Consider the following 23,187-nt stretch of genomic DNA (forward strand, 5'->3'; position numbering starts at 1 on the left):
ATGCTTTTGTCAGTGTTTGTTGCTTGTAAAACACTTGACCGTTTGGTAACCAAACAGTTGAATGGAATGTTTCAACTTTCTCGGTAAGCTTTAATTTCACTAAGTTAAAAAAATAAGTTTGTTGTTAGTTATTTTTCTAAATACGCTCACTTTGAATTTTATGCAAGCAATTTAGAAAAATAATCCTGGGGATAAATCATTGCAGCTGCTCTGTTGTAAAGTGAGAAGACATGTACCGGTAGTTGAATAAAAGTCAACAAGTTTGATCTCAAAAAGTAGGCCTAGGTCAAATGGGAACGAATTGCTGTTGCTTATTGAGTCATTTTTATAAACTTTCATGTTTATTTAAACAAAAAACAGTGATTATGTAAAAAAAAGAAGTACTACAAAATCGGTAGTTAGCCATTTGCATGGCAGCCCCACATGACAACGGTTTAACACAAATTTGCGCACATTTTAAATTATTTTGAAAGTAGTTCACGAAGTATGTTATCAAGTTGCACAGCAGAAGATGTTGCAATGGTGTGGCAATTAATCATCGCTTAATTTGTGAATCTAGACATGCAATATACAAGTGAAAACGTGATGGTTGATCAATTGATGTCTTTGCTCATCTATAGCAAGTTTTTAGCAACATGCTGTTTTTTGTTTTGGAAACACTGCTATAAAATAATTACCTTTACTCGCATTCAACGAGAAATTAATATTTTAAACCTACCTAAAATAATCAACTTTAATCCCGAGACGCTCCGAGAACCTCTGTGACGTTGATGGCTGTCGATGGTTTATTGTGAAATCATAAAAAGATCTGATAGTCCTGGGATTTGTTTGATACTAAATATCTTTATGCAATCTTAAGCCGATGCAGGTTTGCTGTGCGTTGTATTGTAGACATTAGAAAACGTTCTTTAATTTCATCAACCTAAATTTCACTTTGCTTCAAGGGAAATGATTTCTCCTCTAGGATCAATGCAGGGATACAAATGTTTAGGCTTTGACGTTAATCCAAAGCTCTGGGGCTAGGCAAATATGAAAGACAGGTACAATATAGGGACAGTACATTATGATCTACAATCCCTAGTACAATACTTATCAAAATCAGCACAATACAACATAACCTATAACATAACATAACAACATAACATATCCCTACATTGTCGGCAGCAGTGGCCGAGTCGGTAGCAGTGGCCGAGTCGGTAGCAGTGGCAGAGTGGTTAGCGCGTTGGGCTCGCAGTCGAGAGCCTGCATGTTCGACTCCAGCCACCCGCAATTGCAATTGTTTCTCTGGGCAAGAAACTTTACGATAATTGCCTCTACCCAGTGATCGATTTCGAGTAATGGGTAGTACCAATTTCATTAAGTCATAAGTAGAGTAGACAACCGGAAACAGACATTGCAGTCGGCTGCAGCGTGGGTCAGGTGTACCGATGCATAGCGCTCAAGTCCGCTTTCCCGCAATGCAGGATAAAGATAATAAAACAAAAACAAAAAAAAAGCTTGTAGGAATATCTTTGGTTTGAATTGTTTGAGCTTCACTATGTTTATAAAATACTAAATATAAATTAGAGCTTTTACCATAAAATTTTTTTCCACGTCGTGAAAATGCTTGGCAATTCAACAAATGTGAATATACCCTTGTGGGCGTTTTAACCGACTGAAGTTTTGTTTGTCAAGAGAAAACCACAGTGAGCATATGTTCTTTTCATCGGGCCAGGGCTCCCACCCACGGCACAAGTTCCAAGATTTATCAAGTTGTAAGGAAGCACTTTAGCCGACAGAGATGAAGATGTCCGTATTAGGCTTGCCCGTCGCGCTAATTGTGATGAAGAACGTTACAGACTAAGCCATCAGTATGACCTATTAGGCGAACCAACGATAGAGCACGAAGAAGTAAATTCAAAATATATTAGGTGGGCCACTTTCATTCAAAACTTCCACACACACGGGAGCTCCTCTAATAAGGAAGAACTTAGTGCGTTCAACCACCAATCCACTATGGTCCGATCAGTTGTACGCAAGTGGTAGCAGCTTATGCAATCTATGAGTTTCGCAAAGAGGAATAAACTACAGATCACATCATCTACCCGCAATCTATCGCGCTCTAACCTGGGTGGGTCGCCTACATAAACTGCACAAGAAAACAAAACAATGGCTTGTTTTCATGCTTTCCTTGGTATCTTGCCCAGATTACCGCCACCCTCCTAATTATGAAACAAGTTAGAGGATTCGGTCATTTGACTGTTGAAGAAGAATATTGATTTAAATAAATAAAGAAGACAAATCTTTCGGTCACTCTTTTAAGTGGAAATTTGTGCCGTGTTTTTATTTGTATTACAATTTCAATATATTTTCAAGACTTTCAAAATAATTGCATTAAACAAACGTTGAGATGCAAAGTACTTGTCATGCAAAATTAAAAGAAATATTTGAAGAGTTTTGTGTTAGTCAATTTAGTTCGGGTCACAAAACAAACAGCTTTATCCCACAACTACACAAACAAAATGCTTGCACAATTTGCCACAAGTGATGAAAATAAAAGTTATATTTTGGTCCAAATAATATCACTCTAAATATAGACAGTAAATATACATGGTTTGGTACATTGAGCTAAAATTTCCAAAGTTGGTACTGCAAACATTACCAACTAGAACCCAGACAGTAAAATCCGTCATTTTAACATTGATTGAGCGTCTGCAGACGTTGAATCAATATTATGTTATTGCTGTTCGGGAAGCAATCAAGATGTCAACACCTTTAACCGATCGTAGAGTGGATATAATTAAAACTTGAGTTAGTGATACCTAGTGATACCTAGTCTTGAAATTCTTCATTTGTGCCGCAAACAAAACAGCCTACATAATAAGTTATAGAATGTGTGACATGGTGCTTTTTATCTTCACAAAGATTTTCGTCTTGACAATCTTGTGTTTCATCAATCTTTGAGGGAGATTTGACGAAAGTTGTTGTTATTTCGGTGGATAAAGTTCAGTTCAAAAGTGGTTTGAAGTTGAAGGAGCATGACAAAAAGTAGGCTATCCATGTCTTACCAACTTCTGTTTTGTGCACTACAGTAAAGATGTTCTTGTGTTGCTAAGGCTGTGTAGATGAAGCGGTAACGCTGTCAGGAATACAAGAGCCTCTGGTTATAATTAGTCTCTACTTTTTGTACTACTCTACAACTTTGTGAACATCACAAAATCAAACATAATTGCGTAAAAGGCTTTTCACATCATACAGTTCCATAACCCTAACGTAACACATACGTTACACTGCAGCCTATTGCCTAATGCCCCATTATTATTTTAATATTATTTGCTGTGAGCTAATGTGTAGACAGCTTAAATTAGTGAGATAACCTTTTATGATTCTACAATGAGTTTTCTTTAAAACGCATATAGGCCTAATAAGCGAAATAAGTTTTTAAACTTCTATATTATCAATGGTCAACTTCCCTACTTTTATTCCTTTGATTTTTTATATAAGTGCTATAAGTATTATGGTGAACACTGACAAGCTTGGTTGTTCGTCAGGACAATTATTATCGCTTCTAGCACTATTTGCAACGTTCATCTGATGAAGTTTTATATTTTAATTTATTTTCGTTATATTCTCATTCTGGTGTGAGCTGTGGCGCCGTTTTAGTGAGTTAGTTTTACTTCCAACAATTGCATGAAACAATACTAGCAAACAGGGGCCAAGAATTTTGATGTTATTGTCAATTCTAGCTCTATGTTTTCACCTAGCGGTCAAATTCCAGCCAAGCCAGAAAAACCCGCCACTGATTTTTTCTGGCTGGGCATTGGGCAATCCTTGATTAGGTGATCGACGCCCTATGCTGGATTCGCAGTGTGGGCATCAAAGCTTGCTAAAAGTAGGCTATCCAACCTATGTAGTGTTTGGGCAGTGCGGAAGTATTTGCTGATGATCCTGTAACCGTAACCGCTGGAGATACAAGTTTACGTAAAAAAATTCTCAAAACAAAAAAATATTTGAAAAATAGCTTTGAAAGTTGCGATCAATGATTTCCTTGCGTAGAGATCATGGGGTGGTGCGTTCCTGTTTGCAGCTTACGTTTGCTGTGTAGCTTTCTTTGAAAAGTATCAACTCATTCAAATGATATTGTTGCACAAATTGTTTAAATTTGTTCCACAACAACTTAAGCTTGTGAGTAGCCTGCTCTTCCCAGCTTTCTCTAACTTTGATTATTTCTTATTAAATTTATCAGCGGATTCATCAGTCCATTGAACAGGTAGTCATCGCTGTATGAATAGGTAAGCAGAGTGAATCTTGTTTCGGTATAACATCTGAAACTGCTCGTAAGCTGCTTGGATAATGGGACAGCTTTTTTTGGAATTTCCTACCTGGCTGGGCTACAATTTTAAAAAGACATAAACTTACGCTCGATCAATTACTCCAAAAACGATGGGACATCTGAACAACACTGCACACCATGAACTTCAAATAGATTTAAGCAATGACATCCATAAGCAGAAAATAGGCAGGAAGAGTTTACTTCCTTTAATCTTGCTTGGACACTTTTCCAGATGCTGGATTCAATGTCATATTCCTGGCCAAGCCAATTTTTAAAGTCAAGGTTCAGTTGATCAAGCAAAAATAGTGGCTAACACGCTTATCCAAAGCAGCACCCGTTTTCAAGTTTACACAACTAAAACCGTGCAGTCATACAGAAATCAGCAGGCTTAACAGCATCAGATTTTACTTCTAGAAGCAGTTTAATATAGGCCTAGCCTACGTTAATACAAAAATAATAAAGATTTGTTCTTAAGAAACATCTGAAGTAACACTTACAATGATCGAAAACTAAATACTTCGAACTACGCACTTCAGCCAAAAATTTGTTCATTTTTAAGTTTGTATATTTTATTTTAGTAGTAAAATGAGCCCTCCACAAAAGTGAAAAAAAAAACTACTCGTTTTTCTTTTACAATGTTATGCTAGAGGGTAAAGTTGCCCGACTCCCTTCCTCTTGGAGCTCCTGAATACACGGCAAGCACAACAACCCATAACAAGGCGCTGCTTCTGCTGCTTTCAGAAGAACTTAATTGATAAAGCGCTCAAATAGCGGTTTTTTCTAAAGGTTTTTTTTACCCTAACTTTTCTCGAAACGAACTCATCTTCAAATAGTTTTGTCACAACACTTGTATGAACGTCTGTTCGAAAGGAAACGAAGCTCAATCAAGACAGAAGAACTGTTTTACTAAAAATAAATTTTCGTTGCGACATAGGCTACTTTGGAAGTATATTTATTTGGCATCTTGAAAATAATTAATAATATGCCTTCAAAGAATATGACGGAAGATTACGCATTTTAAATTTAAAAGTTTTTGCGATTTGAGAATCTCTTTCCTTTTGTAAATCTTTTTAGTTTCGAAAAATATTATTTCAATTTTTGAACGAAAAAAAAAAGATTTACTGAAGAAATTACGTCAAAACGAATAAGAAAAACAATGCCAAGAAATCTTACATCAATACAAACATGTTTTCGTAAATATAAAAAGACAAAATGAAGCATTTGAAATAACTCTATTTCTTCAAGCTCATCATTAGAGCGTAGCAGCATAAACTTAGCTTGTACAAAAACTTATGCCTAAACTTTACATAAAAGTTTTTCTGCAAATAAATAGTTTTCTTTCCGTCGCTTACCTTTGCAACTTGCAAGGGATATATATATTGTGTAAAATCAGTGAAGTTGCTAGGTAGATTGGGCTCTTTTAGGCCGGGATATTGGAGCCTCAAAACTACCTAACAGTTAAAAATCACAAACAGAAAAATATATTTGTGAAAGTAGAACAATAACTTTAAAAAGTGAGGCTGGTTTCACCATGTTCACGTCATAATTTTCCTAATGTCCTTTTTTCCAGTATTGAAGCGGATGAATTAGAAATTGGAAGTTTGGTCTCATACATTTGACTGTTATATGTCTGATTTCCACCGAAATCCGCCATAGAAATCAATAAAACCACTGCAGCCTACTCTCTGAAAACGCGATTCTCCGGGATCTATATAAAACGTTCAAAACTATTGTAACATACTGTAATTCAAGCTAGGCTATCCAACCACCTAGCACGATGCCCACTTTGCAACATGAAACCCGCTATTCCTTAGAAGCGTTTTTCTTTTTTTCTTCCTCGATTTTTCTCTCGCAGCATTCGGCCTCGTCGGGCCGGTGTTTCTGAATTCTGGTTAGAAGCGCAGACGCTACAATGGCTGGTTCTGAAGCTGAGACTGTCGTGTTTAGCACAGCTTTTGTAACTTGTTAAAATATTGGGCAAAACAAATCGCAAAATTTTCCTCAATGCTTTGGTGGAAGAAAGTAAGTACAGTATTTTTCAGTTTGTTCACATTTCAAAATTTAAGCAGACAATTTAAGCATCAGCACAGCAGTAGTCCAAATGAAAGTGTAGGTATGTAGAGGAATGAAAGATAAAAATAATCGTTTGTTATGCAGGATTCAAAATAATCTTTTGCAGCATTCTTTGACTTGAAATTTTAAAAATAGCGCGTCAATTTATTTCAATGATTTGAGATGAAAATGTTGGTGTATTATGGAAGCGAGAATATGCCTGGTAAAAGTGAACTTTCCCAGCCTATTTAAGACTTAATACATTGCACTGGCTAACCAACGGATGCCCTGACATATAGCGACAACACGAGAGAAGAAGTGGCAAGAAAAAATTTCAGTTAACTCAATAAGTTGCCAAGTGTGTACTCAATGAAGTTTTAAATCAACAAATCTTGTGCTTTCAAGGCTTGGAATGCGATTTTGTGCTGTTGTTTTAGATTTGACCGCCTTTGCCCTCTGGAAATTGGCTCAGTGTTTTGACCACCTACTACGATGTCTAAGTTTGTTTCATACAGACGTTGACAGGCATTATTTGCGGCTCATACCTTGCGTAAACAGTGCTGGGGTCGAGGTCATTTTAGGATCAGGGTGTGAAGGACAAATGATAATCCGAAAGTAGTTTCAGGCAAAAAGACAAAAACAAAGCGTTTCTGAAAAGTTTAGCATTTTTGTTCAGTTTCAACTAAACTGCGATGAACATGGCAGTAGCCAAATAGCCCAAGCTAGGACCTCCTGAAGGACATCAGATTAGTATTGGTTTTCCAACTGACCTCGTCTAAAATAGCATGCTGCTTTGCACTGTAAATGCTGCTTTACACAAACGTACAATTAGCAAACAATGCATGGCAATAGCTGAATAGCATAGGCCTAATATTAAATGAGAAGAAGCAAGTTCACCTCCTCTTGAATGCTGGAGATCTCGAGTCGTTGTTTATTTTATTAGCCTGCGTTTGAGCAGACAGTTTGTGTAAAGCGATGGCGACATAAAATGTTTACAAAACTGTCTGTTACAGTCACAGTAAATGTTCACGTAATGTTTGCCTTAACGTTCAACATTGACGTCTTTCAACATTAATAGACTTAAATTCAACAAAAATCCAGTTGTTTCGTGTCTAGTCAGTGAAGGGAGGTAATGTTAGGAAAGGGTTTGTTTTATAATTAAACCAGCCAAGAGAGTATTTACTTATGTTAGGTGTCCCAGTATTTCTGTCTCCACTTTGCATGAAGGGACTTTGATTTGAACGTGCAAGGCGATATTCAGCTCCGCAGTTGCACTTGTTATTGGAAGTGGTGAGCAGCTATAATTTTTAGGCTAAAAAGATGTTTTGGAACGTAATATAAACGTAAAATGGAAATGCATTTCAAACTGATTATTGCTTTTCCATGTTTGCATACTGGGCTTTCTTTCCAACCAACATTAATCTTTGCCTTTCCGTTCATTCTAGATTGAGGTTTTATCAGTTGATTATTCAAACTTGCTAACGCCCAGCGAAGTTGAAATCAACCGATTTCGCAATTTGTTTGACTTGAAAGAACCACCACGAGAGTTTCGCGCTGTTGTTCCAGGGCTTTCAAAGTGGATTTATCATAATGTTGAAGACTGCTATCTTGCTGCTTATTCTGACGTCATATGTCAGGTGTTCTGCCAAAAGACACGTCATTTACTGGAATTCCATTACTTCTGCAGAGTGAGTGTCTGTTTTACTTTTCTTTTTTTTCACGTTAAGCTGTTGTTCATTGACGTTTGATTGATCAAGGCAATCGCTCACCAAGCTCCAGTTTTTACTTTTTATTGACTTTCTTGCTACGGTCAAGTATTTTTCGGGTTCAAACGTGATATAATTTCCTGGTAAGAAGATTACGAATGGATTTGCGGAATGTGATATCTGTATTGAGTTTCAAGAAAATGTAGCGAATTGTTCACCCTCGATTTCAGCACAAAAGCAAGCGCGAATGATGATCTTAGGTTGGTTAGGAGATTTGCTTCTACTGTACAGCGCATAGCCGTTTACATGACTGTTTAAATGTCGCCAAATTAAGTTCGAAAGTTAATTTTGAAGTAAATTTCTTTTTGTGGAATCCAATCGCTTCTTTTGCAAGGCGTCGTCATTGTTTATCTTTTGCTTTTTGTTTGGTTTGCGTGATTGGTTGGTGGTAGGAGATGGGATGATGATCACGTGACTGTTATGGCTTGCGCAGAATAAACACCATACTTCGAGTCGTCACCTGTAACAGTTGCTGAGTGGAAACGTTTATGGTGCTTTAAACAAACTCTTTTTGTTGTATTGCGTTGTGATATATTGGCTCGGCAATTGAAATTAACAACTCTGATAACACACAGTGAATGTTTTATGAATGTTGGACTTACAACTTTTATCATTCTCCTCATCCGCCCACTGAACAGAGATTGAAAGATGCCAACTTTTACTTTATTGCTGCCATAAAATTAAAAGTAAATTTTTCATAGGTGTGGGCCTGAGCAAAATAAAAGATAGCAGAAAAGTAATGAGAAAAGATTATTTATATTTTTGAAGTAGTTGGGTCTACATGGCAGTGTTAGAAATCATGTAAATTTTAAGTTGGTATATACAAAATTGTCAACTAACATTTTTAAATGTGAATCAAAGCAAAATGCGTTTCGAATTGTTTTTGTTTCCAACAGCTGTGAAGTGCATGTAACTGTCGTTAGATTTTTGTATGCATGTGGTTGGTTCTTCAGCTGTTTTTACTCAAAACTTTGTGTGCGTTGACTCACTTATGCATATAGTCGTTGCTTGGTCATTTCGCAAAGAAACAGGTCACCAAAGAAAATGCCTTGTATATCTTGCTAAAAATATCTGAGGTGAACTTTTTCCATCGAATAAGTCTTTTCAGGAAAGACAATTCTCATTTTTGTTTACGAGAGACAATGGCAAAACTATCACTGACTCGTGGTATTAGGTTCTTTTACTCTTTTAATGTTATTATTTTAATATATTTTCTTGGTTTGTTGAATAGATTCATGTTTGGTGTTCTTCGTACCATTTATTAGCTTCATTGCACGTAAGTACACTTTTATCGTTGTTAGTTCTTCAACCTTCCCTTTCGTCATTTTTACGGTTGGCTGACCACCATTGCATTATGTGTTCGACTGGTGTGTTCACATTAATGTCATGATTTGTGGATTTTCTTTTAGAAAATTTCCCGCTTACACTTATCAATGCAATCTTTAGCAGATCAGTCTTCCACTGACTGAGCAAACAAGAAGTAAATCCGATTAAACAGTGTCTTTGTGACTTCACCATCAACTTACATTTTGGCAGTTTTGTCATGACTGGCGCTTATATACACTTTGCCATGACGACAATACAGGCATGCACGAGTTGAACGTATGAAAATACCATAGCACAGTACTACCAACGTGTGGTGGAGAGTTGACAAAGCGCCACATCCAAACTCAGCAGTGCTGACGAACTAGACTACTAGAGCATGCCTCCTTTTCCAACAATCGGAAAATAAATAGAAAATTACTTTTGCTTGCGGATGCTACACTTAAATTACGTTTTTGACGATGCTAAAACTCAAGTTCAAAGAACTTTTGTGGGACAAGCTTTGGTTTAAATTTATTGTGAGCCCTGTATGTCTCTTCCACACAATAGCAATGCGGATGGTTTGTGGACTCTTGTAGGCGACCTGTTTCGCTAATGCGAAGTTTTTAGTTTTTCACTTCTTCACTAAGGTGTGGTGTCCACTGTCCACTGAGTTTAAATGGTTTAAACTTTAATTGTTCTCAATTGAAATAAATCACAGCTAGGTCTTGATGCTGCATTACAAAATTTTGAAGCACAGGAAACGTCCAGACTGTAATTAAATGGAAATCCAAGTATCCGTGCAGTGGGCTATCTATTGTTAAAATGGCTTTTACAACACAAACAGTGGTAATTAGCGTCACCGTAATCGTTTCAGATTATGGATTTTCTTCTCCCATGCAGTGACATAACAATGCTTAGCACAATTTTCAGTTTTTTTTGTTTGGAGATTAATGACTGTGCACATAATTTCGATAAACCTAAAACAACAGAATCATCGATTTTAACAAAAAATAATTCCAACAGTCCAACAATAGGTTTAAAAGACCAAGTGGCGTGAGTAGTGATTATGCTGACAGCTCCTCTTTTTATGTTGGTCATAATGGTCCATATGGGACAGGCGTTTATAAGCAGTTTAGGAGGTGCATTGCAAAAGATGAGTTTTGAAGACTTTTCATCATCTCACCATATTTATTTACTTGTTCTAATCCAGCTTTACGATGCTGCTAATTCAAAGGTCGCCATTTTATCGGCGCATAATTTTCATCAGTGCAATCTATTTTTAGTATCTTGAGTAGAGCCGAATAAAAATTTAAAATTTTTCCACCAAACTGGAAATAAACATAAAATGACTAATTGGGACTGACGGTCGCAGTTGCAAAGAAAATCGCATTTGCACATTATGTGTATACGGAAGTGGCCGTAGTTTATTCCCACAGTCAGTAACTTTGTTTTTAACCGAAACACGTTTATCATAATTTCCCTCTTACAGTCTTTCCCACATGTGCTGTCAATTCATTCCCAAGCGGCTACGATTTAACAAGACAGGGGCAATCAATTGAGAAGTTTTGCTGGCTATTTGCGTTTATTGAACTTGTACAAGACGCATAGGCTTTTATGTACTCGCAGTCAACTACTTTAGACTTTCTTTGCATGAAATGTTCCCCTGCAGATGTTCAATCCGCGTGAAACATGACACTTGTACTTCTGCTCCGACCTATGTCTTGTTGCGTGTAAGTCATAATGGTTTGGTGCACTTCAGGGAATTGCTGTTGTCCCACTCCTTAGCTGCATCAACGCGTCATCCACCGTGACGATAAAAAACGTGAACACAACATCAATGTGACGACGTAACATGACGAGATAACTCAAGTAAATACACAGTATGGATTCAGCAACAACTTGGGCGGGTTTCGTGCATTTGCTATCAATTCATCAATTCGTGCGATTGTATACAATACTTGTTTTTTTGCAAAGTTTGAACCACACAAACGATTAGACGACTTTTCTCTGCAAATAACTTCGCAAAACTTTAGTAATCTCGTTAAAACTAGCATCAAGTAAATAAAGTGCCATATGTACAAGCACAAAAAGCCACAATCAAGACGGTGAGGTTTTTTGTGTTGCAAAGTAATCATGTGGGCAACGGGATTGTATTTTTTCTAATATCATAACCTCAAAAACATTAATTTGATGTTTGCTTACTAGCATGATGCTTAATGTGTGGGAACCTTGATGTTGTCATGTCAACTTACAGTATAGAGACGTTGAAACAACGTTAGAAACACAGGGAGTGATGCGTATGGCAAATAAATCAGTTACAAGCTTGTTAGTTTGTATAGCTTCGGGCATACACGATCGTAAACATAGAGTTTTAACATTGCTTTTAATGAATCTGCTGTGGTTGGCAACAGATTTATTGCCGGCAAGTACTGCTGCAACAGGCAATGCCGAAGCACCTTTCAATATCCTGCAAACTATATTTGGAGATTTTGAATCTAAATTTTCATGATAAGGTTCCAAGTTAGTCACGCGAGGATAAAGTTGAGTGATGACCAAACATATACAAAGCGTCCTTTCCTGCACAAATTTTGTATCATTTTTAATGCCTTCCAAACAACAATTGTTGATCAAGTTTTTATAAATGTTTCAGCAACTTTTGGTTCATCAGATTGTTGCTACCAAGTCCGTTAATTTAAGATCTGTAGGAAACTGCCTTTTGGTTCAGTCGGCCCAACAATGAATATTGTCATGTTGCCAAGCCAGCTAGGTAATCCATCTCACAAAACACAACTTTTGTCCGCTGGGTACGTCAACCTGACCTTTTGGGCATGTTATCACTTGCCTGTATGGAGTCAAGTAGTAGTTGTTTTCATTTGGCCTTATTGTGTATTGTCTCACATTGTTTTGCTGTGAAGATTTATAGTCGTGATCGTAAAACGTATTGCTGCAAAAGGTTGAACGAATGCTGAATTGAGTTTACTCTGCTCAGAATAACAACGCTTCACGCAATTTAAGTGATAGTGGAGTGAATGATGCAAGACAAGGAATGCGCATCATTATTGAAACTCTTTTCAGAAAGGGTTGGTATCATATCTTCCAACTCATTAAACAGAAATTTACAGTTTTAATATAAACTGGTGACCTACTGGTTTGTAAATGGTAAACTTCCAACTGGTTGGATCGCTGTCATTTTTCTTTTTCGATGTGCTTGGTTAAGTTTTGTAAAATAATTTTTCCAGTAGACAATACAAAACTTGTCATATTTGCTTGTGTAAGCAATGACGATTCATGGGATATTTAAACATCTCGTTATGTTGGCATCACAGTTTTAAGAGAGATCATAGCTTGCAAGACAAAAATTTTCTGACCAAAATTAATACACCGAAAAGTTCACTACCGAAAAATGTTCTCCATAAATATATCTCCGGGCTATTTGTTTCTAAACAAAAATATGACAATTAGAAATCTCAACAGATTGGCATTTGTCAGTGGCAACCTACTGTTGAGAATAGATTCTATCAAGTTATAAAAGCATAAAAAAACTGCGTGTTAATCCCGAAATACTGAGCCGCCTTGCTACAATTTTTCACAAAATCATGCAAATTAAATCAACTTCGATTGCTACTGGTGTTGTGTTGGTAAACGATTGAATGGATTACGTAATCAGTGATTTTGCAAACAATATTTTAATACTTCTTTTTCTACCGAGAAATGTTTGAAGACTTTCTTTTTGTTTGAGAGTCACGTTTTCATGTCTACGATGTATAAACAGAAGATGAAAGGCCGCACGATAAAAGAAGATAGAAGTTGCCAATATTTACAGACCACTTCAAGTAGACAGACTATCACTCCACCGGAGTTTGTAATCACCTTTTGCATCGTGAAATCTCAGTTTTTGCGCCGACGTCGATCTGATGTAGGAACAATGAATGTTCTGATTGTGCCTGAAACTAGTGTTATTGTAATGTACACCATTCCACTTTGTGTTGTGCACCTTGTTACTGTCGGCACTATGATCTTGGAAGTGATATTCGCTGGATATGTATTCAAGTCGCATGTTTCCTCAAAGTTTACCTTCAATTTCAATGAAACCGATCATTCTTGAGTGTGTTAATGTTGATTTGTTAGGATTTACCGAAATATATCACGGTCTTGAAACACCAACGGGCCGCTCTTGAAAGTGATCCATAAATTACCAAGTCGTTACGCTCCAAGTCGTTACGCTCCATAAAACCAAACTACTTTAGCGGAAGTTGTTTTCCAATGACTTTGCTTCGCCAATAAATCGTTAGCGGAACAGCAAAAGCTTTTCCAAAGCCACTACACACTTAAAAGTAGACTAGTTGAGGGAGCAGCCGTAAGAGCAAACCACCTGGCATGAAATACCTAACAGTCCATTGTACGTGATTTTAAGACCATTTGATCTTAATGTCTTCCTATCTGCTGTGTACATTTACACACGTCGGAACAGACTGTCACATTGTTTTTGAATTTTGTAAAAGCCTCCAGTAGGCCAGCCATCTTTTACAGTTGTTATATTAGAGCAGCCATTGATTTTTTGTGATGATGATAAGAAACTAGTTTCGAAGATGATAATTTATCCTTTTTGTTTATTTCATTTGGTTTTGTGCGTCTGCCATTTTGTTATGTGGTTGTTCCCATGGACTTGAGGAAATTTTGCTGTCATTTATTTCAGCTTTAGAAGTTTAACAAGTGCGAATTATTTATTGATGTTAACATACATTGAATTAACGTTTCGTCTATGGGTTTGAAGATCTACGACGCTGAAGTTCTTAAGCTAACGATGTCTACGCGTGAGAGGCATTTATAACCAAGCTATTTTGTATTGTTTGTATAAGCACAATGCCCTCAGCGTGTGACTGGCGCGTAAATATATAGTGCTTTGCCTAAGACGAATAAATTGAATAGAATTAAGTGGCTGTTGCACGATTGAATGATGCCACGGAAAAGTAGCATATTGTTCTTTACTCATGAAACATAGCATCCATATATTTCAAATCTCTCAATAATTCATGACTTTTTACCTGCTTTTCAAACTGACAGGCGAACTGTGAAAATTCTCAGTGTTCTTCCAATGTTAAATTAGCATCGTGCAACATTGCGTTTAATTTAGCGGCTGTGAAAGTGCAGCTGCAAGTGGCTTATCTTGGAATATCGTGTTCGTAATCTTAGAATTAGTTAATATTATGATGTTGGCTGATTAAAATTCTTTGGCTGTGGTGCGCAGTTATTGTTTTAAGTTTGTGTCAACCAGTTACGCGGTTGAGTGGCCACGGCTTGACAAATATTCGATTTCAACCAGTTCACCTTCCTCAGGGTGAAGGCTTTATGATCCTCTGTCTGGCGTAAACATGTAAAAAATGTCAGTTTTTCGGTTTTAGAGAGGATTTATTGCATAAATATTTTGTTCGATCGTGTGTTTTACGAGCAGCTGGAAACTGTCACTTGCAGTTTGAAAGGCGACTTTGGCCAATGGCCGCAGTGCCGAAAAGCAATCTGTCGTCATTGTCCGGTAATGTGACTTCATGACCGTCGTTAATTTTTCTGTCTAAATTTTGGCCTGAAAGTGTTTGTAAACTAAACTGAGGTAACCAAACAAGAGTTAACCATTTTCCAATCTTGTTAACTTATTTCATTGCATGTTTATTGGCTACCAAAGCTTCAAAAGCACAACTCATAGCTTTCAATGGAAACGTGAACCGTTGAAGCTTCATAACTAAAGACTTTCAGTCTGAAATTTTGCCATATGCAATAAAGTCAGTCTGATGGGATTCTTTCGGTTTCAACAATTTTCCCTTCAGCACTTTGGCTTCAAACTACTGTACATTGAACGTTAAATCCAAGAAACTTATGTTGATTGTAGCCGTCCCAAGACTGGACGACAATCCATTGAGTGGAACTTCCAAAAATGTTCAGAACTTTAATTTATGAGAGCATTTGCCTGTGTTGTTTAAAATGTTTTTGTAAGTCAATAAATGTAGCAAATATACATCGTTTTTTTTCTTACTCAGGTGGATTGGCTTCTCAACTTTCAAAAAGTGGCGATAGCATTGGAAGCAGAGTGGTTTAATTGTTATTTTTTAGCCTTCACCACCACTTTTCAACTTGACAATTAAAATCATTGCTACTTTGTAACAAGATTGGTATTTGCGTAAGCTTACATGCTACCAACGCACATTCCTGAATAGATTTCGTAACGAAACTTTACCTCTTTGTAATCGCACCGTTTCTTTATGGAATGTTGACTGGCTGATGTGGTCAATTTCCACGCTTTGCTGCCCATAAGGTGTTGCTACAACATTCTGTTTCGCTGAGTTGGATTGTTTGTGGTTTTTGGGATAATGAAGACAGAGTCCTTCATAATTTGGTTTGTTTTGTTAGTGGAAGCGCTATCTCTCCCTTTGTTATCTCGCCCTTTCTACCACCTTTGCATAAGTTGATTAATAAACATTTATATTTTTTAAAATATTTCAAACAGCGTTGGAAGAACGCAAGCTGTTTGTGTAGTGATACAATTGATCTTGGATCAAGGGAACAAATAAAGCCGTTCATCATCATTGCTGATTATGATTACTTGCAGAGAATGTTCAGTTGATTCACAACCCTAGAATTCAATCTAGACAGATATGTAAAATCTTAGAAAACTTCGAATCTTTTTAGCTTCACCTTTTATTTATTGCCACACTAAACACTCGTTAACATTGATACGAACTTGTGGTGCATGAAAGATGAATGTCATAAGGTCTTAAAAATCATATTCCGTATTTGTTCCAACTCTTGATTAATCAGTCAATACTGGTGTTTTCAAGGATGCGGAGGATGCGGACCAGGTGGTCATTAGTAAATAATTAATCGCTGGCAGCATTGAGTAATATGATTCAAATTATACGACTAGTTAACAACCTTATGGCTGAGTTGATTAGTTAAATTAGTGCGAAAGCGCCTACTTTTTTGGTTTCGCCAACGTGCTGAAATTCAAGTGAGCTGCACAACTTCATTACTTATTACCATTTCTTTTAGTTATCCAAACAAAACAGTTTTGCTGCGCTATGCATTTTCACGTACAATGTAAACCAAAGCGCACTTCACTAGTTAACTATACAAAGCAAATCACGTGTAACGGTACTTGCAATAAAAGCTGTTGCAATGCATTTGCTTTTTCAAAGACTTGTTCCTTCTTTTGTACATCTTGCTTTTTTGACTACTAGTCGATAAAACACATTATACTACTTGACCGTACATTTGGTAACTAGTAACTACAGTAGTTTTTTTATTACATTACCGTAATAGGTTTTGATTTCAAATGTAATCCATTGCAACTTCTGTGAATATCGTCAATGTCATCATGCATTTTAGCACCAAGCTGCTAGCATGGAGCATGGAGTATTTCTGACGAGGAGCGCTAAAGTGACATCAATCATGTCACTCACCCAGTAAATTTTCTGCTGCAATAGATAGGCTACATATGCAAGTATTTTATCTCAACTAATCGAAAGTTTCGGTCAATACTTGTCGACGCTCTGTGCAGATTTTAAGTTGAATCAAAACTCCACCAAGAGGAAATCAACAATTGTTATTTCAATACGTCATAAATAACTTATGTTTTGTTTTCAGATTGCTTGGTATAAGGTCCGATTCCATATTGGAGGTAAAAATGGGGCAGTTCATGGACATCATTTGTCCCCAAACCAGCCTCATGGAAAGTACTTATAGACCAGATATCACGGAGACATTTGATTTGTACAACGTCACTAAGCCACATTTTGATGAATGTCATCATGGAGGTAATTTTAGCATTTTACCAATTTACGATGACTGCGTTACGACTGCTGTTTGTTGCACCAATATCTCATTTTCTTTTTCAAATTTTTACTTTTCATTTGATTCTCCTATATTCGATGACATTATTTTCTTATGTGCAAAAAGTGCATTGATTAATTATTCAATTTGTTGTTGCTAGTCAGTCATCACATCACTCATGTTTTTCAATGGTTAAAAAAATCAACTTTTTGTGTTCATGATCAGTAGCCTAACTACAAAAACTAAATTTTACATAGGAAACTAAAAGTGTAATATTCGAACTCTTTAGGAAATCTATGCAGCCATTGTTAGCTGCATAGACAATAGTAGACAAAAAGATCCGGAAGCATTTTTGGACCTCAGTCCGAAACTCCGAAATAATTTTAGACTCTGAGACCGTTTTAGAGAGGCCATAAATTGGACGAAAACATCCTAATTTTTTTGTTTGTGTGAATAATCAGATATCTTTTTTAGAAACAAATCCTTTTCTTTTCAGAAAAGCTGGCCCTTTCCTCTATAATTTCACTAGTAGGCTATTTTTCTTTGAGGCAGTGTCTTTTTCTTGTATAGCTTTTTTTAGCAGTGTCTTGTTTTTTTTGAAAAGGTGAACATCTCATTAATACAGGGCCTGAATTAATTTCTCAACGGTTTTGTGCACAAATCCAGCAAATCGGTTAATTGTTGATTAAACATTTGGTACAATTTTCTAGAACTGTATGAGCCAAAATACCTGTTAAAGGTAAAGTTGAGCTTGCAACTTTAAGTTTTTAGTCAAATTAAAATACGTCAATCAAAGTTTCAATAATGTAACATGACTGATCGTGTAAATAGAGTTTGATAGGTACTTTTTGCTGTTTTGTACTAACATAAATAGTCAATTCATTATTGATTGGAATTAGACTGCAGTACAAACCTATCCTGGGAGTTTTTGTCATTCTGGTAACTTTGTAAAGACTTTGTGTTAGGTTAGTTGTTGTAAAATACATAATAATTAAGTGGGCAAAATGAAGCCAACACTCTGGTTTGTAATCTAATCCTTCAACTTCTTCAATCTCTTTGTTACTTTGCGGTTGTTGAATTCATCCTCAAATAAAGTTTCTTTAAAACCAATCAAATGGATTAGACCCAACCTACATTTGTAAGCTTAGGAGAGCAATTAAATGTAATTATCGTTTAAGAATCATAAATAGGTGATCCCCACGTAAAAAGGTCCATGTTTGCTTTGCCGGGTTACTCTGTTGCTTATTGTGCGATAAACCAATGAGCAATTAGTATTTGCTTTTCAAACTATCAGCTTTCACAGCTATGAAAGCGTTTGCTTCAACCAAAACTTAATTAAGTGGTCTCTGTTGGTCCACGCTTGTGAACGGGTTTCTAATGTCTGAAAACAAAAGTTATTAATTTTACCAAAACAATATCTTTGTTTTACCTTCAGGTCGGAGAAACTTTATATTTGCATGCGACCGACCGGAGCGAGAAAATAAATTAACAATCAAGTTCCAGACGATCAGTCCTTCTCCTTTAGGCTTCCGCTTTCAATATTGCCAAGATTATTACTTCGTCGGTGAGTGACTGGTCGCCTTGCTTTCTAGTCTAACCCAACTACAAGATGCATATGACATTCTGACACCTGTGTGCTACTTGCTTTATTTGATTTCACATTGCTTCAACGTGAATGGACGTTGAATTTATTCAAACATTGATCTTCCGATTCATCATCAGCTTTCGATGTTGGCCATGAGAAGGCCACACAATATATCACATACATGTGCTGTAAACTGTTATAAAAGCGTTTGGCGATTTTGATGTTGACAGAAAATGGTATACATAGAACAAACAATGAAACATAAAAGCATTGTGCAATGTGTAGCTGTAGCACCGATACTAATATGCACATTGTACATGGCTTCATCCAATATGCTGCTCTAAATCTCTCCACACTTTACAATTAGTTTAATTTTAAAATAGGACAAAACTACTGAGCAACGCATTGTTAGGACGTCGCAGACGAGATATGTGTCAAAACTGTATTTTTCTGCAAAGCAACTATTGTGATATCTGCTGTAAACGTTCATGTGAATAATTGACCTCATCATCTTCCCAGAGTGCAAAAGTTGCTACGTTTAAACGATATACAAATGCAAGTCTTGATGGCAAGTTGGAGCACATTTTTTCTGGTTTGCTAAGTTTGATTTTTCTGTTGAATGCACTGCTATCGACAGTGTATTAATATTTTTTAAAAGTTTCACACGTTACTCCAGCACTTGTTTACTCATATTGTTGTTGTGGAAACCACATTGACATTATGTTGTGGTTACAGCTTTACCACGAAACAGCGAAACGGTCGGTTGCCAAAACAAAACATCGACCCGGCTCCACATCCACGTCGCATGCAAGAGTAAGTGTGACTTTGTTTTTCGATTCTAAAGTAACCACGAGACTAATTGGCTGGTCTTTCAACTCACAGCATTTCACAGTGAAACAATAATTCCAAAATATTGATAATATTTTCACCGGTTTCCGTTCATTGTTGGCTGTATCAGCGTCTAGCTGCCGTTCATGTTTCACTTTGTGGCTTTGTGGATCACAAATCTTTCCCTGTTGACGACGACGAGCGATCGTTTATTGAACCTTTTCCCTTCCGATTGTTTTTCCACTTTCTTCGTTCCTGTTGTGTATTTTGTCAGTTTTCGGTCGCATCAACGTTTTATGACATCACACTAACGTACGTTGGCAAAACTGTCGGACTAGTTTTCTATTTAAACCATCTGTCTTTGTCGAATGGATATGGTCTCACGATCCAACAACTGGCGTTTGCAGCGAGTGACATGTCATTTCCGAATATCTTCCGCTCCTGTGTTATGTTGGAGTCTGTGACTGCAATTTATGAATCCCAACACTCTCTACAACACTTCGATGTGTCATAAACGCCATTATATTAATTTGGACTTATAACCAGCGAGGTTCGTCGCAGCTAGGCTTAGCTTATGGCACCGTCAGTTCCAAAGTTTTTTTTGTAATTGACAACATACATTTTTTCCATCTAAACATTTGCGTTGTTTATCCACTATTGATGCAGTTCATTTGTTTCCTCCAGATCCCACCACCAGGAAGTTTACCACCACCACGACCAGTTCATCGACCACTACCCCATCAGAGCCACCTCCAAAATTTGATCTGGATGAAAACGTGATCAATCCAAAGATTGTTCAACCAATCGCAACCGAAATGGCGACCAATGATGAGATAGACGTCGACATAAAGTCGCAGCCACAAACTAGCGACGAAAATGCGTCACCACGACATATCCATAAAACAACGTTGCTTGTCGTTTCAATATTGTTGTCACTTGTGTCCAGTCACGTGTTAACAACATCTGATCACGTGAGATGAAGATGAAGGAACGAAGGAGTCGTTTTGGTTTCAGAACACTGTAGAAGATGCCATGAAAGTCATACAGTTGCTCCTGTTGATCGATAGAGGAACTAGCGATTGGAGTCGAAGAGAAAGCGATATATGTGCAGTGCTGCCAGTGCCATAACAATGCGGCGATCGTGCGGCCTCGAGGTTGTATGTGCCCGGCGCGACACGTGATCTTTGTTTGAATTCCGAATGTATTCATCGAAACATTTTCACATCATCTTTGATGTTACGATCTCTTATGAATTTGAATTATGAAGTTTTACATGTTTGTATTTCCAAAAGCTTGCTAATTTGTTTAAAACATGTCATGTATCTAAGATTTCATGCATTGTCGGATTTTTGATTTCTTCATGTTTTACTTTTCCTCCTAAAGTTTTCCTTTAAGGTTTTAGATCAGGGGTCACCAAAGTTTTTTTTAGAAATGACCAGATGATTGTGAGAATGCAATCGTGGGCCAAATGCTTACATCATTTAAATATAATCTTGTTTTATGCTCTTGGTAAGTGATATAATAAATTTATGAAAAATATCCACCTACCTAGAGTGTATGTGTCAATTTAATACGTATTGCTGATGGATCGTTCGACAATATTTATTATTTTTCCATTTCATCAATTCATCATCAATCCGGACGACCGGAGAAGAAACGATAAGTTTAATACTTGGAGCATATCACCCCACGCATCTTCTCGTTGTATTTTCGGTGTTTGTTTCTCGTGATCAACTAATTGGTGCTTTATCACATTCATTGCGTAGTGAGGTGAGTGGGAAGAACTAACCACCTGGGCGGATCCAATGAACCTCTGTTTGGTGACCTTTGTTTTAAACTGTTGGATTAGGCTCGATTAGTATTTATTTCTGACACTGTGAAATTACAGATTGATTATTATTCGCTTTGCGTTTACCCTGCCGTTTTTGTTCTTCTATTTTTGTGCCGTGAACCTTGCTTGATTGCGTGATCACATCAACTTTTTCATGTCCATCAGAAGTCAAATGATCACCTGCCTAAGTTTGTTGATTAAAAATATCAATCAAAATAGACATCTCATTTCTGCCCATGTGGGAGCAATGGCTTTGCATGAGTTTTGGCCGCTTCGTGCCGAAGCAGAAAACACCGCCTCATATCGTGAAGAGGTGTTATTTATTTCATGTGAGTTATTTCACAAGTTTTTTACCTCCAAGCAGATCCGGTCAAATGTCGGTCGAATTTCTTATTTAACGACTTTTTCAACTGGCCCTGATTGTTACTGGAAATCTTTTTTTTTTAGATTTAGACTTTGACACCTATAATGCAATTGTGATATCGTCTTTTATTTAGTCCTTGTTGCTTTAACTTTTATTTCAATATTTCCCAACATTGATTAATTAACAAATTATTTTGATTGCAAATTTAATCTTCATTAAATCCAGTCAATGTGTATTTACGCTCAGTGTGTGCGTTACCGAATTGACAAAATAAACTTCTGTTGGTGCTTATCTTACTAAAAGTGATTGTAAAGGAAGGAGAAAAGTGAAAAGTTGGTTTATTTACGTCATATCAACGTCTCCATGCAGCGGAGTGATACAAAGTCGGCAAAGTGATTGAAAAAAAAAGATCCGAACAAAGTTAGTTTAAAAAATTCTCCTTAGCTCGAGTGGAACTGCCTAATTGCTAAGACAAACTAAGCTTGATTGTAGTCAATAAACTATCGCAACGTTGCTTGAAAGGTGATTTTGTTTGAGTCATTCACCTGATAGAACAGCACGACTTTCACCGATTCAATGAAATACACAAACAAAAGTGGTGAGAGAGTTTTATGCGAAGTTATTGGATACCTGGTACCAGGGCCGTTGAAAGATTAATTTGGGCCGGTAAACTACCGATAAGACTACCAGAATAAATTCAGACACTTCTACGAATAACGAACCTGATCTAACGGATACGAGGTGGTTTCTTCACATAACTGGATTGGAATTCTATCAGCAATACGTTAAATTAACCGAAGGGCGATAGTTTCATCTGTAAGCATTTTCTCCGTTTTGTTTTTCGACTTTAGCCGACAATAACCCGCTGCTGTTTTTTTTTCCATACTGAATGTTCAATAAAAGTCACATCAGAAACAGGCTGCGATCAATAAAAACATGAAGACAAACCAAAAATAAAAACAACTACCTGATATTATCTCTTGACAATGCAGAAACTTAGCCGAAAAACAAGTTTTATTAAAACAAAAAGCCCAAAATGATAGACTCATGTTGAGCAAACATTTCAAAAACTATTATTGCACAATAGCATTGAAGATGAAGACAGTACAGTTTGCGAAACGTTTGCTGAACATGAGTTTAGTATCTACATTTTGGGTTCTTTTTTTTTCAGTAGATTAACCAGGCGTTTCAACCATTTTGCTCCTAAGTTTTATTATTTTTCCAGTTTTAACTAAAGATAGACACGAAGATCGGCTTTCTTGCCCCTTCCTTCACGTAGCCTAGCTAATCTAACTCTTCAACCATCATGTGTAACTGCCATGC

General features: G+C 36.8%; 1 protein-coding gene across 1 annotated transcript; it reads left to right on the top strand.

The window, feature by feature from the left end:
* The first annotated feature begins 7,604 nt into the window (after positions 1-7,604).
* Positions 7,605-22,154, top strand: LOC145770521 (ephrin-A4-like). Its single transcript, XM_082582191.1, has 5 exons — positions 7,605-8,052; positions 17,071-17,240; positions 18,692-18,820; positions 19,577-19,654; positions 20,354-22,154. Exons 1-5 carry the CDS (start codon positions 7,955-7,957, stop codon positions 20,647-20,649), a joined length of 771 nt encoding a protein of 256 aa, XP_082438317.1. The 5' UTR covers positions 7,605-7,954; the 3' UTR covers positions 20,650-22,154.
* The last annotated feature ends 1,033 nt before the right edge of the window (positions 22,155-23,187 follow it).

The sequence above is a fragment of the Aplidium turbinatum genome, chromosome 5, assembly GCF_918807975.1.
Source record: "Aplidium turbinatum chromosome 5, kaAplTurb1.1, whole genome shotgun sequence".
NCBI lineage: Eukaryota > Metazoa > Chordata > Ascidiacea > Aplousobranchia > Polyclinidae > Aplidium > Aplidium turbinatum.

Bases quoted from the DNA above. Each gene is read 5' to 3' on its own strand.
- LOC145770521 (XM_082582191.1), top strand. From the start codon at position 7,955: ATGTTGAAGACTGCTATCTTGCTGCTTATTCTGACGTCATATGTCAGG. The intron at 18,821-19,576 runs GTGAGTGACTGG...TTGTGGTTACAG, and splicing joins CCAAGATTATTACTTCGTCG to CTTTACCACGAAACAGCGAA. The intron at 19,655-20,353 runs GTAAGTGTGACT...TGTTTCCTCCAG, and splicing joins CATCCACGTCGCATGCAAGA to ATCCCACCACCAGGAAGTTT.